We start from the raw sequence: 15930 nt of genomic DNA, 5'->3' as shown, positions 1-15930 counted from the left end.
TAACGATATTGCTACACTTAGAGGCGCCTCTCTTCTCTTTTATACACAGTTGTGACGCTACTTGTATATCAAGTCCAAATTTAATATATATATATATATATATATATATATATATATATATATATATATATATATATATATATATATATATATATATATATATATATATATATATATATATATATATATATATATATATATATATATATATATATATAGAGCTAGAGAGCTAGAGAATCAGCCATCTGACATACACATTCATGTGTGTTTTACATTTGTCTGGCATTTTTCATTAGCCAGTTATTCATGCAAAACATATATGTCTGTTCATATTGAATTCACTGGGGATACAAAAAGCACAGCAATTGTGATACAGCAGACCCTCTGATGTATTGAGGTCTGTCACAGCACTGAAGTGAATGCTGTAATCTGTTTCTCATCCACTGTGAGATCTGATCCCCCTGTAGCATGTGATCCTAAGCAGGACCCGTACATGCTGGGTGTGAATGATCAGTATCTGGTAACATTGCCCACAGCAGAAAACATGTGCAGGAAATGGTACTATTGCTACAGGAAGAAGGCTAACACATCGGTTCTTGGTAAGGAAGCAATCTGCATTTCCACTGGGATGTGGTACTGATAGTCTTGCCAAGATGTGACACGGCTGTAATTATGGGTTAATCACAGCCTTAGGCTCAGATGTGTCAATTCATGTGAAACCCACCATACGTCTAATATAAATTCAGCAGCCCAGCAGAATTGGGCAGGTCTGCTTAACCCCCATGCTCTGCAATGGCGGCTCCAGTCTTTTTATGTACTGGAAGTGGGTGAGGGGTGACATTACAAACTAACCCCTTGCACTGATGTGTCACACAATCCATATTTCAATCTACATCACTCGGCTGTATCCAGCAATTAGAGATTTGACACAATTCCAGCTTGCTGCCCACCTATGTGATTCTAGTCCAGTCATAATTAATTTACCCTTTAAGCTTTAAATACACATTAAAGTGGAATTTGCTTAAACTGTACCCACAAGAGAATTGCCTGCAGTGGTGAGAATGTGACTTTTAAATGATGCCAGTTCTACTTGTGGGCATAGATGAAATACACTTGGCCAGAGTCAACAAACAAATGGTTAGTCGTAATTTAACTTCTAAGCAACTTCACTATAAGGCAAGCTAATTGCAGGCTGACAGAAGCAAAGTAAATGAGATCTCATGTAACCACGCTTAATATCATAATTTGCAGACCTCTTAAGAAGACGTATTCAATTTTTTTTTTTTTTTTTTTTAAAGTAGGAGCTTGCACTGTGCAGTTTTTGCAGGCCTGTGGCTTCCCCTGTTTCTGCTTTGCCCAACTATTGAACTGTTCTCAACGGGCAAAACTCCTCACTTCCTGGTAAGTGTCAAAAATTAGCCCACGCCCTCCTGCCTTCCCAAATTCCTATTGGCTCATCACTATAATGGACTGCCTTCCTGCCCAATAGAAATACGAGTTTCAGGACTATAAAAAGGTAGTGGTGGCATTTTGCCCATTCAAAATAGCCTGGCATTAGCCTATAAATGTATACATGTTAATGGGCTCAATTCACTAAAGGATGTCATATGACACATTCCCTCTCCTCCCCCCCCCCCCCCAACTATCGCATGTGATATTAAAAACAATTCACTATCAGTTTATGCAGTATTTACCTCCCCCCAATGCTTACCTGAGCCCCATCTCGATCTAGTGATGTGCCCAAGAGCCTCGGCCCCCCGGGGACTCTTCCCCCTCATTGGCTGAGACAGCAGCGGGAACCATAGGCTCCCATTGCTGTCAATTACAGCCAGTGAGCCAATGAGGAGAGAGAGGGGGCAGGTCTGAGCCATTGCTGTGTGTGTGTGTGAATGGACATGCTGCTTGGGAATGGGCCTGCTTGGGTGCTCCCATTGCAAGCAGCTTACTCTGGGGCACTCTGCAGGAGAGAGGGACGAGCGTTGGCGAGGGACACAAGAAGAGGAGGATCCAGGCTGCTTTGTGTAAAACCACTGCACAAAACACAAGAGGAGGACATGTTTTTTGTTGTTTTTTTAAGAAAGCCTTTAATATCACTTGAAAGCAGAGTTCCACCCAAAAATTGAACTTCCGCTCATTTGTCTCCACCCACCCTCCGGTGCCACATTTGGTACCTTTCAGGTGGGGGAGACTACGCATACCTGTGTCTTTGACAGGTATACTGCCCCCACTTCCAGACATATTACGTAACACCGCTCAGCTCGTTCCGCCACCGGGCCAGTAGGAAAGGGCAGCGGTGCCACACGCATGCGCAGTAGAGTCCCAGTGTGAAGCCGTAATGCTATACTACTGGGTTCCTTTACCAGCAACAGCAGCACCTGACAGCTGATCGAAACCCGACCCCTTGCCATACATATACTGCAGCAAGGCGGCTTTATTAAGCAAAATCACGTACCTGTATGAGATTTTGCTAAAAGCCACTGGAGCCACGATTGCACGCCGAATGGCCACAGGGGAAGCCAATCAGCGAGCCCGGCAGGTGTGATGTTTGCCTGCCACCCGTGATCGTTCCCAGCAGAGACAGACCAGCGGTCTGCTGATGCAAACAAGCAGACTGCCGTGCTGTCAGGCATGGACACTGATCTAGTGTTCCTGCTAGTCAGGAACACTGATCAGAGTGTACATGCAGTGAGCTCAGCAGCACCCCCCCCCCTACAGTTAGAAACACACTGAGGGTACACAGTTAACCCTTCGATTGCCCCTGATGTTAACCCCTTCCCTGCCAGCATCATTTATACAGTGTCAATGCATATTTTTAGCACTGATCACTGTAATAATGCCACTGGTTCCCAAATTAGTGTCAGCTAGCTATCTGATCTGTCCGCCGCAATGATGCAGTCCCGCTAAAAATCGCTGATCACCGACATTATAAGTACAAAAAAATAAAAAAGCCATAAATATATCCCCTATTTTGTATTTTTTGCACTATAAACAAAAAATAAAAATAAAAAGATAACCAAAAAACAAAATAAATTTTTTTTTTTTTACTATAATACATATCCAATAAAGAAATTAATCTGCTACATATTTGGACACACTGAACTCTCCTGACAGAACGGGATCTGCTTTGTTTACATTGACATATCCCCATTCTGCCTTTCTTTCCAGTGATCACGGGTGGCCGGCGGACATTGATTTTGCCGGATCCGCGCACGCTGTTACCAGATGCACAGACCAAACTACAGGTACGTTGGTTTGTGCAGCCGAGCCACCTTGCCGCAGTATATGTGCGGAAGGCAGTCGGCAAGTGGTTAAACAAAAATTCACAGTAGACATGATGGCCCTCTAACTGAAAACAGAAAGCAATGCACACCCCCAAATCATCCTTTTAGAAAACAATTTTCAGTAAACTGCTGAATGCATCCAAATGAAGTGGATCTAAAACCTTATGGATTTTTACCTAATGCATTCTCTGCATTAAGGTAAAAACTCATGACCAGGATTCGTCCTCCAATTTTAATTCAGCGCTGTGCACGAGAGCAACGGCTCTCTCCCTCCTCACAGGGCAGAATGATAAACAGTGGGAGACATTGGCTCCTGCTGCTGTCAAATTCTATGAAGAGAAAGTTGTGGGCGGAGAAAGCCAGCAGGGCTTGGAGAGCGCCCGCATGGGTACTTGGAAGGTAGGAGGAGGCAGAAGTCAGTCAGGGACCCCAGAAGAAGAGGATCACGTCTGTTCTGTGCAAAACCATTGCACAGAGCAGATAAGCTTGACACCTTTCTTAAAAAAATAAAAAACCTTTAGGCTGGGTTCACACTGTAACCCACTGCGGATCGCACAGGAGCTCTGCGCGTCCCTGTTCCCCCTTTCAGGGAGAAATCAGGGCTGATTCTATGCCTGAATTTGGCCCTGAAACTGAGCCAAAGACGCACAGTGTTTCTGTGCAGTGTACTCCGCAGATACAACGGAGATATGTGAATCGGCTCCATAAGGAATCTGTCCCATTCTCCTGCTATGCGAATTGGATTCAGAGGAAACCTGTATCTAATTCGCATAGGTGTGTACCCGGCCTTAAAATTCACTAAGGAACTAAAATTGGCCATTTGATGATTTGACATCTCGGTTGAGAGCACAAGCAACCGTGACCGTCATCATTCACAGAAGCCTTGAATGTAACAATTTTAACCAAATGGCTAAATCTGGTTTAGTTCTGCTTTGTCATATAACCATCATTAATAAGTATGCAGCAGTTTGAAAATTAGATTTTCTAGATCAGTACTTGCTAGATACCCAAGGCCTGGGTGACACCGATGCGATTTCAGAAGCGACTTGGATCGCATGGAATCACGACAACGGAAATAACATTGTGTCCTATGGTGCCTATTTACATCAATGCAGTGCAGCTGCAAATCTACAATGGCAAAGGGTCCTGGGCTACTTTGATGTGATTTGTGAGTTACTGACCAGCAACTGGTGGTGCAGAGTCTTAATACATATTCTTATATTAGCTTTCTTTCAGAAGAAATCTATATACATGAACTCTAACACCTATTTTAAGAAAATAAAAAGATATACGCTTTTACTTCTTGGTAACTGAACTTCTGGAACTGTAAAACAAGCACATACAGGAAGTTAATACACATCACAGGTCACCACCATGTTAGACATGATCATTACATTAGGAAGTACCTTCCATTGGCTAAACCAGGAAAGTTGTGCTCAAAACTAAACTTTTAAGCCCCATACACACTATCAGATTATCTGCTGAGTTTTTCCTTCAGATTTACCAAAACCATCTAGTAGAAGGGCCTACCTGATTGCATACACATTGAAACTCCTAAGGTTTGTCCTCATATTATATGGTTTTGGTAAATCTGAAGGAAAAACTCAGCAGATAATCTGATAGCGTGTATGGGGCTTTACTCACTGAACCTAGAACTGTCATGGCTCACGTTTTAGAGATTGTGAAATGGTAAAGATTATTAAATACGCAAATTTAAAAACAAACCCAAACAATGGAAGGTACCTTACAGACAGTTAGTAAAATTAGTAACAGAGTTGTTAAAAACATTTATTATAATTCGTAGGCATTGCTTTGTAATGTATAACTATGTGCGTGTTATAATTAAAATAGAAGTCAACAAATATTTCTGGGTTCTCCGCTAAAAAACTTGCAGGTCCTTTATGAAAGAAAGGCTGCAGAAAGATCTGTTAAACTCACAGAATGAGATAACTGGATTAGAATGTAATGTCACTAAAAACCAATACTATGCAGATAACTGGTGTGGGGTCGGGGTGTGCGACCTCTCTGACCAGGACCAGCAGAAGACTGGATCTGCTCAATATCACAAAGTGAATTAAATGCAACAAAGAAATATAAGAACAGTGAAAGCCATGAAGTGACGGCTCCCCAATCTAAATTTTAGGTGTTCAGAAAGACCAAAGCTTCAGCATTTTATCAAAAAAAAATCTAGCCTACACCTGCACATTCCTATTGGCAAGGGAGGCAACCAATCAGAATGATGGACCAATTGAAATGCGTAGGGATTAGAGGCATGGTCTGAAAAAACCTGCGACAGAGGAGGCATTGCCTGGCATTCGGGCAAAACAGAGGACACCGAACATTGCTGCAGGTGCCTTTGGGTGCCAGCATGTCATAGCTCTCAGCAGCTTCTAATATTTTACACATGTGAGTGAAATGAAATGAAATCTGATCAGCAGCCGGTTTCATGCCAGGTGATCCCAATATTATAATATAATAATCTGGAGACTACTGAAGAACTAGCCTGGGTGAGGACGGCACTGGATCCCTGGACAGGTGATTGTTCGTATTTGCATCCCCCCTCCCAGTGAAGAACCTCTTTGACATGGATAAAACTTTCATATGAACCAAAATAAAATGTACACCTCTATCACACCTCTTCCACATACAGTAGTACCAAGTGTTTAATTCTAAAGAGGACCATATACTGAGCAAATTTTGATGAACCAATTCCTAAAAAAAAAAAAAAATTATTTTTTCCAAAATATCTCAAATTTCTATCAAGCTTTATTAAACAATGATGTATTCAACTGTGAATATTATTATGAGAGAAAGCAAAATAAGTTCTTAGGGAAGACCTTCACCAATCAACTAGAAGTTCATTTTGGATGAAGGGCAATGAGACCAGATTGTGCAGGTAAACATATTCACTTTAAAGCAGTGCATGACAACAGGTGCACTTTAATGCCCATAACCCCAACATTACAAACAACTTTTCTTCCCTTCCCTGCTGGAAGTGAAGAAAGAAGAATCTTTGTAAGCTCTGAATCACACACACATGGGAACGCTCTACCCGTCACTATGTGACAGCAGTGGGCCAATCACCAAGCACCTTAAAAAAAAAAAAAAAAAAAAAAAAAATCACATGACAGGAAGTCATGTGAGCATTTTATTTTTTGCTCCCAATAGTTGAACAGGTTCAACTGAGGTATGTATTGCTAGGCACTGAGGTATTAACACAGGCCTGTAACTCTTCTCTGCATGGGAAAAATCATAGGTTTATATAAAAGGTAACCTGTCATGAGAGACATAATAAAAAAAGCACTCAGATATAAACAATACTCACCACAATGGCAAATCATTTCTCAGTCATATTATCACAAACCACATAAATAAAATTTTACCAATAAAGTGGTCAATATTTTGCAATTTTCCACCAAGTTGGTTTCTGAGATATTTATAGAGGCCAGCGGGTCATATTGAAAAGAATGACTGTCATACTATATCATTCAACTCATCTGAGATACGGGCAAACAGTATGCTGAGAGTCTGTAGGATCTTGGGCATTGCATCCACAGATCTGATGATCATGGGCGAAATGCTTTACAAGCTAAAATGTAAATAAAAAAATGCAAATTTTTTTACCTGCAAAAAGATGTGCATTTATTTTAAATGTTTTTTTACAAAAAGGTGAACTTGCTCTTTAAAAAACATAATGTAAATGTTACTTCACAGGTAAACAAGTTTTCCTCACTAGACAGCTATTAATATATTTTTACATATGTACACATTGCTATACATTTGTATAGAATCTACTAATACTTCAGTGGAGTGAGGATAACAACGTGTTTCATAGGTATAAGATTGTTTCTTCAGGAGGCCTCAGAGATATCTTGTGACTGGTTTCTCCAGATACGTCAAAGACAGAACCGCAAAACCTTGTGGGTGCATAACACAGGGGCATATAGTTGCACAGAAAACCACAATAATCCCTATATGGTTTAAGTAGAACTGTAGCCAGGCTATGGACATTTAAATATTTACATATTCTTGAAAGCAGTAAAATATGCTTTGAAAAAAATAAATAAAAATAATGCGTCACCAACCTCTGTAGCTACAGATACTATAGAGCTGCTCTGTATTTACATTAGAGATGTCAAGACAGAGCCGGGAGAGGGCAGCAAAATAAGCTATTAATATAAAATGAACATTTTTGCTGTAAACCTTGAGGATGAATTGTTCTAGAACACCTGCAGCTACAGAGGACAGTGAGGGTTTTTAAAAGGTAATTTACTGCTGGTTAAGAATACCATATATAGCCTGGTCACTGTTTAAAGGATAGTTTCTCCTTTTTTTTTTTTTTTATAAAAAGCACATCTTTTTGCAGGTAAAATAATTAAAATAATTAAAAAACGTGCACTTAATTATTTTTGTTGCTAGGAGCCTGTAAAGCATTGCATCCAAGATCAGCAGATCGCAGGTGCCACGCAGGACTCCTACAGTCTTGTCAGTGTATCTGTCTGCTTGTACCTCATATGGGGAGACAGTTACACACTGACAGGAAGAGACAAACTACTGAGAGCAATCAACAGTGCCCTGGTAGTTTGCTGAGAACTATAAGCTGTCAGCCGCAAAGTCTGTACATGCAGTTTCCCAATCGCATAATTTTGTGAATGAATGACGCGGCCAGGCGGGAAGAGACCCTCATGGCGCTTACTGTCACTAGATGCAATAGATTGGGGAGATGTTGCACGAGTGGGAATGTTACATCCTTCACCCGAAAAACTGGTGGAACATGTAACATCTTCTAAAAATGTGAACTTATCCTTTAAGACACATCATATAAAAAACAGCCATCAAACGCTTGCTTAACGCAAACTCTAAACCTGAACTAATCAGTGCCTTGAAAACAAAGTTAGGCACCTGGTAACTAATTTTCTAGGAAGTCTTCCAGGGCACCATCTGAGACGAGTGCTGCCCTGGAAGATGACTGATAAAAGAAGGTTAGGTACCTGTCAATTCCTTTTCTAGGAAGTCTTCCAGGGCAGCACTCATCTCAGATGCTGCCCTGGAAGACAACTTGAAAAAATTACCATCTGCCCAAACCAAACTTTACCCACAAAACACCAAAACTGACTTACAGCTTTAGGTAGAGGTCATTCTTAATTACTTCTACACAGCAGTTACAGTAATTACTTAACATTGTCACATACCTTGCTCCTCCGGTGCCATCTCCAGAATCCTGACTTCCAGCCTCACTCGGTGTGCTCACAGACTTAGAGGAGGGAGACGTAGGTGGAGGGACTAAATAGTGAAACAGACACGTATCCTCTGTTACTATTCGCAGGGGTTGGACCGCTTAAGATGTTTCCAAAGCAAGTTAAAGTGAGGGGTTGGTAAAAAAAAAAAAAAAAAAAAAAAAACACACAAAAAAACACAAAAAACGGGATAACAGAAAGAGAAGGATGGCAAACCAAAAACATACATGGATGGAGATGAAGAATGGGAAAAAAGAAGGGAAGAGAGAGTTACCAATCACATGCTGGATTACTCATGCATTTGCATAAAACATGTCGGTGACACGCAGGGGAGAAAGAATGAGAAAAGGATGAGAGGTTTAGGACATTCCATTTTTTTGTGACATTGCATTTTCAGGCTGAGGCATAAAGGCAGAAGCTCAATGCAAAGCTATCACAGCATTATGTTTATTAGCTAAAGAAGAACTATGGCCTCCATTTAAAGTAGAATTAAACACTTCATTTTAATTATTTTAGACAGAATGGATGAGAATTAGAACCCATCAATTTTATTTCTGCTGTCTATGTCCCGGTAAGGGAGATTCACCCTCTATCTATCCTGATGATGATCATTATCAGTGGAAAAGAAAATGCTCAAAAAACTGAAAGTTTGAGTTGCCACTAGAACAGGAATAGAGAGGAAATCTCCCAATGGGAACACTTGCTGTAATGACAACTGTCCAAGAGGTGATTTCCCACACTTGAGTTTTCCTTTTACTTCCTGTTGCAGCTACAGGACAGGAAGCAAAGGTAATGTTCTTCAATGAAGCACTGATGTTGCAGGAGGTAGTTTTGGGGTTTTTAATGAGGCCTGTGCATCAGTGTGTCTTTAGTCAGTCATACAGGAATCTTTAGATGTCATTTAAGTAAAACTGCTCTTTAATGCGGTCCATAAAAGTTACAATTGGACTGTTCTAAAATAATAATTTGGATGACAGCACCGCCTCTTAGAGATTAAAGAGACACTGCCACCTTGCCAATGCAAGGAAAAATGACAGCGGCTCTGCAAAGTCCCCACTCCCTTATACTTGCCACTAAATATTTTGGAGCATCGGCAACCTGGGGGAGCTTTAATGTAATTTACTTGGTCATGTGACAGTGTTTGGGCTTAGCGATTGGCAAGGCGTTGGCACCATCACAAGGGAGCTGGTCACATACTACAACATATTCAGTAGTGGCATGTATTGTTAGCTGTGATGTAGGAAGGTACGCAAAGCGAGTATGAGGAAGTCAGGAGCCCCATTACAACGATAAGGTCACACTCCATGTGCAGGCTGACAACGTTATGCACCATTACGACCTTCTAGACACCGGCATCCTAACCAGTGATGTCATCAGTTGATAAGAAGGATGTCTAGAGGCGAATTGATGTACAGCTACATTGGTTCGCACAGGGGAGCCAACCTGCCACAGTACAACTGCGATGGCGTGTCGAGAAAGGGGTTAAACTACCCATATGTATCAGACTTCTGGGTATATCATATACACCAGGGGTGCCCAACCTTTTGAAGAGCGAGGGCCACTTAAGAAACTTGGTAACCGGTAGCAGGCCACAATGAGTGGAGCGGGTGGATGACATGTCTATGTCCACTCTGCATTTGCAGAGCGGACACGGACGTAGCCCACAATACTTTTTAGCGGATCATATTGGAGGTAGAACACAAGTCCAACTGGTCAGACTGTCGGACTGACCGTGTGAAAGGGGTCCAAGGCTGCTTTCACTCCGATGCGCACCACGTGTCCAACATATTACTTTCACTGTATAAAATGAATCCCTTATAGTAGTAATGATCTGCTGTCTTTGCACTATAAAGGGCTATTTTTTTAACCCCATCATAACAGATGATTAAATAAAAGCATGCTGCTGCTGCTGCTACTAAATGTATTATGTTGGCCATACATTCATAGATTTTTGGGCGTGAATATTTGCTTGAATATTTGTATGTCATTTTTGTACATTCGAAGAATGGACGAGTGTCGTTTGAAAATTCCACTTGGTTTTAAAGTGGTTCTGCACCTAAAAAAAAATATTAAAAGCCAGCAGCTACTAATATTGCAGCTGCTGACTTTTAATAAAATCACACTTACCTGTCCCAGGGTCCAGCGATGTCTGCGGCAGATGACGAGCTATCGCTCGTCTCGCTGCTGCCCCCGCCGCCATCCTCTGTCAGGGAATCGGGAAGTGAAGCGTTGCGGCTTCACTGCCCGGTTCCCTACTGCGCATGCGCAAGTCGTGCTGCGCGTCTTTTCTGGTCCCCGCTGTGTCCTGGGAACTGTGTGTTTCCCAGAACACAACGGGAGGGGGGGGGGCATGTGCGGGGGTCTGCCCGGAAGTGGGTGCAGATACCTGAATTATCCAGGTAACTGCACCCCCCTCCCCCCTGAAAGGTGCCGATTGTGGCACCGGAGGGGGGGGAGGGATCAGATTAGCGGAACTTCCCCTTTAGGGTGAAGAACCGCTTTAACATTCATTTTTAAAAACAAATAACTTCTGAGCAAACCACATACTCTATTTGAAAATGTGTTTGATCAAGAAAAGTTTTCTATTCTGCTCCTTCGTATTTCCCTGTCACTGTGGTTGAAAACGAATGCAGATTTGACCCCACTTATGGTTAGAAAATCAGATTAATTTTCCTAAAACAAGCATTTCCAAAAGAGAAATGTGTTCCTGTATGGCAAGCATAAGTGACAGCAGGCGCAGAGAGCTTGCATCAAGCTACCCGCCTATTACAAGGGAGTCTGTCATGTAGAATATTACAGTCCTGTCTAAAAATCTGCAAAACAGTGTTTTAGGCCTTTATAAATTTAAAAAATGTTGATCTTTGAGTCTGACGTGTACCAGATCCAACCTCTAATAATACATATATCTGTCTGTTATAACTATATAGCTGGATATTTATATTTATGGCTGCATATAGATATTTATGAGTATTAAATAAATTATACATCATCCCTTTATTGAGGTTTTTATCTAATTAGTCGATTAATCAAAACAATAAATGGCCAACTAATTGATTATGAAAATAATAGTTAGTTGCAGCCCTAGACTACAAACATACACCATTATATTCTGTGGGTGTGAGATGAAGGTCGAAATTAGGATGCCCAGAATGCTACTTTAGAAGCACAGATCAAAAGTGCTGAGCAAGGCCATCAACAATGGGACAGTCCAGTCAAAACTAAACCTTAAAGGGTAACTCCACTTTCGTGGAAAAAAATTAAATATAGCATTTACAATTGTGACACAAGTCATATTGTAATTGAATGTGATTAACTACTTGACTTCTGGGAGATTTACCCCTGTAAAGGACTGTCTACAATAAACCTCATTTTTCAAGCTATATCTGACCATCCCATTCCTATACTGTTTAAAAAGACAGAATAGTATATAGGAGTGGAACGTTTTTATGATGGCAGGATCTTAGCAAAAAAACAAAAACTCAAAAATGTCCTCGCTAATGTCATCTATGCTTCTGTAGATATTAATAAACCTGTAATTAAAATGTTCATCTGAGAAATGAAAGGAACTTTATTGCACATCATTGAGGTTCTATCTTACAAGTATTTAAATTAATGGAAATGAAAAACGATATATTATTTTTTAAGCAAGGCCACAGTCATTTATTATTCCTTTTCATGGTCAGCACAAGTGAAATTCTACACATTTGTGTGCTTTAACAGGTTTCGAAAAGTGTTGCTATGGCAGATCTATGTACAAATACAATATATAAGCCATTTGTATCCAAAAGCATGTCTTTAGGATAGAGCAACTCTATATGAATAGTATAAAAGGCGTTTGACCTTTTGTTATTTGGGGGAATACAGCAATTTTGTGCGTGCACATACACACGCCTAACAATGTAACTGCTCTAGCTTTGTGTTCTTGTTCTGCCCCCACAGCTCATTGTACATGGACCTTATTGGCTATTTCTACAGTTTAGGGCCGACATATAAATCTCAACAATGTGTAAATCAGCAGCGGACGATTACACACTATTGTTTACATGTCAGCTCTGAATGAGTCAATCATGTGGTGGATGGAAGTCCATGTGTAGAATGACCAGCCTTAAAGTGGATGTAAAGGCACAAGATTTTATACCTTCATGCATTCTATGAAGGTAAAAAACTTTCAGTGTGCAGCTCCTCCCTCAGCCCCTCCCCTAATACTTACCTAAGCCCGATCCAGCAATGTGCAAGAGACCCGAGGCTCTCCCAGGTCTCTCCCTTCTGATTCAGAAGAGGGGAAGGGGAGAGAGGCATCAGGTGACCAATAGTGTAAAATAGTTTAATGAGTAAATGTAACACACAGTAACATGTTCCACTCACAGGGCAATCATGAAAGGCTGCCTGTGCCCAGGTGGGCTGCACGAAAGACCCGCCACGAGATAGTCCTAGGCTTCATGAAGACAAGGGGGAGGACGCTGGCTCCAGCAGCTGTAAATCATAGCCAGTCAGGTAGGAGTGGGGGGGCTGGGCCAAGCCACGCTCTATGTGTCTTATGGACACAGAGAGTCGACTCGGAAGCAAGCACACACAAGCGTCCTCACAGCAAATGGCCCAGAGTGCTGACGGGGGACCCGAGAAGAGGAGAATCCAGCTTGCTCTGTAACATGCTTTTAATTTTTTTAATACATTTTTTTTTTATCAAAACATGTCATACTTACCTACTCTGCCCAATGGTTTTGCACAGAGCAGCTCCAATCTTCCTCTTTTCAGGTCCTCAGTCAGTACTCCTGGTCCCTCCCTCCTGCCGAGTGCCCTCATAGAAAGCTTATTACTCTGGGGGCACTCATGTGTGCTCGCTCCTGAGCCACCTGTGTGTCAGACGCAGAGCACAGCTCATGCCTGCTCCCTCCTCACTGGCTGTGCTGGACAGCAGCAGAATCCAATGGCTCCCGCTGCTGTGACTCAGCCAATGAGAAAGGAGACACCTGGGAGATATTCTGCTCTCATGTAAATCTCTGGATCGAGCTCAGGTGAGTATAAAGGGGGCTCAGGGAAATATTAGGGGGGCTGAGAGGGGGAGCTACACACAAGGCTTTTTACCTTCATGCATAGAATGAAAGCTTCAGCCCTGAGAACCACTTTAAGTCATGACTGCCAAGGTGAGCCAGCCAACATGTAAACATCAATAGTGTGTAAATTTGATCGATGGTGGTCAGTAACGTATATTTATGCACTCCAGCAAATATTGTCTAAATCAATGGTCTCCAAACTGCACCCTGGGGGCCCGATGTGGCCCTTTGATTTATCTGGCCCTTGGGGCAATATAACCCCCACTGTCAGCAACAGTGGGCCATAGTTTCTGCCATTCTATTCCGCTTGATACCAATGATGGGACACTAGTGTCTCTCACTGACATGCTATTCCTCCCACTGACACCAACGAGACCCTATTCCTTCCACCGATCAACAATGACGGGACACCTTTCCTCCCACGAACACCAATGACAGGGCACTATTCCTCCCACTGACACCAACAATGGGGCACTATTCCCTCTACTGACACCAACAATGGGCACTATGGGGACACCAACAATGGGCACTATTCTCCCCTTAATACCAAAGATGGGGAACGGTTTACTCTCACTAACACCATGTAAAATTTCTACTATCACTGGCCACAGTCCTACAGTTCGAAGGACAGTAAATGGGCCATTTGTGTAGAAAGTTTGGAGACCCCTGGTCTAATTGCGAAAAAGACTTGTGTATTCCTACTTAAATCTTGGTGTGCTTTGGGTATTTCTTCCAGCTCTTGCACTAATCCAGTGTGAAACTTTGCCTCCCTTGGCAAGAGCTTACTGTAACAAAGACCAGCCAGTGCTAAGGGGCGACTGTTTTTATATTCACTTTCTCCTGTATTTTGCAGGTAGGCTGTAGCGAGTGGGGATGTTGGGCCCTTCCTACTGCTCTGCTCTCTAAACAGGCCATGTACAACAAGTGATGATCTCACTGCTACTTTTACAAGATATTTGGGTTTGCAAAGGCATTTGGTGCACACAAAGTGGATTTAAGTCTTTTGTGGGTATTGGGAAATAAATGTAATTGAATGTTTTTTGTGCTCGGAGCTTGGCTTTAACCACTAACAGACCGGAAGATTTTCCCCCTTAATGACCAGGCTATCTTTTGCAATATAGCACTGTGTCGCTTTAACTGACAAATTCATGGTTGTTGTACCCAAACAAAAGCAACGTCCTTTTTTTTCCCCACAAATAGAGCTTTCTTTTTGGTGGTATTTGATCATCTCTGGTTTATATATTTTGTGCTATAAACAAAAAAAGAGCGGCAATAAAAAATAAAAAATAAAAAAAAAGCCAACAATAATAATGGCAGCGATCTATGATTTTTAATGGGACTGCGACATTGTGGCGGACAGATCGGACACTTTTTTGGGACCATTGACATTTATACAGTGATTAGTGCTATAAAAATGCATTGATTACTGTGTACCAATCAAGGGGTTACATGTGTTCCCTGGGAGGTGTTTCTAACTATGGAAGGATGGGACTGACTGGAGGAGGAGACATAATACTGTTTCTGATCACTAGGAACAGCAGATCTGTCTCTCCTCCCTGTCGGAACGGGGATCTGTCTGTTCACATTGATAGATCCCTGTTCTGTCTCTTGTGCCCGCGATTGTGGGTGGCAAGCAGACATCGCAGCCACCGGCCACGCATAGCGGGTCCCCTGTGGTGAGCGCCTGCTATCGCCCTTAAAAAGGTACCGACTTACACCATCGACAATTTACGGGAATGTGCTGACCTGCCGCGTATAATGACAGTGGCTGGTTGGCAAGTGGTTAAAAAGGAGAAGTTTAGCCAAAGATTTGGCTATACTTCTTCTATGGATCACAGCAGTGCAGTTTGTTATGCACTTCTGTGACCCAATTTCAGCTGATAGGCTAAGGCCCACTGTTGGCTGATGTCAGAGGACAGGTCCACCCTCGGAAAAGCTCCCGACTATATGGTCGGGATCCACCTAGAAGCATGAACCAGCGAGGCGCTAAGAGGCTGAGCCAGCTGCTCCCATCCCCTCCAAAGCCCAGCGCTCCAGTCAGCACTGGGGGGGCAGAGCAGAGAGCCGCTGGCTGACAGTCACAGTCTCTCTGCAGTCTGAAGACCAAGAGCTGAGCAGAGGTGTGTGATCTCTCATTTTAGGTCTTGGAGGCGGTGGGGGACAGATGCAGCATCGGATCATTGCTGCAGCCTTCTAGTTAGGTATGATTGTTTCTCTTTTTTAAATCCCATACTTCTTTTTAACAAGGAGCTTCCCAGATTACAAAAAAAGTATTTTAATAAAAGGTGTAATTTTTTTTTTTTAATGAAAGCTCATACAAGATTTTAGCGACTGGGTTTGCATATACGTTCATTTTTC

At 42.1% G+C, this 15930-nt stretch overlaps 1 protein-coding gene across 9 annotated transcripts in view; it reads right to left on the bottom strand.

The window, feature by feature from the left end:
* Positions 1-15930, bottom strand: part of DYNC1I2 (dynein cytoplasmic 1 intermediate chain 2) — a 160521-nt gene that overhangs the window by 93481 nt on the left and 51110 nt on the right. For 5 of the 9 annotated variants that reach the window (XM_077447990.1, XM_077447992.1, XM_077447994.1 and 2 more), the window contains exon 5: positions 8474-8618. In XM_077447990.1, coding sequence (XP_077304116.1) covers positions 8474-8618 — 145 coding nt within the window. The remainder of the gene's footprint in view (positions 1-8473; positions 8619-15930) is intronic. The other 4 variants (XM_077447993.1, XM_077447995.1, XM_077447997.1 and 1 more) reach the window with 1 other exon arrangement.

Source organism: Lithobates pipiens, unplaced genomic scaffold, assembly GCF_037356315.1.
Source record: "Lithobates pipiens isolate NorthernLeopardFrog02 unplaced genomic scaffold, aLitPip1_a1.2 Scaffold_22, whole genome shotgun sequence".
In the NCBI taxonomy this organism is placed as follows: Eukaryota; Metazoa; Chordata; class Amphibia; order Anura; family Ranidae; genus Lithobates; species Lithobates pipiens.
Note: the sequence above shows the minus strand (reverse complement) of the source record. Positions and strands in the feature narration are given on the sequence as shown.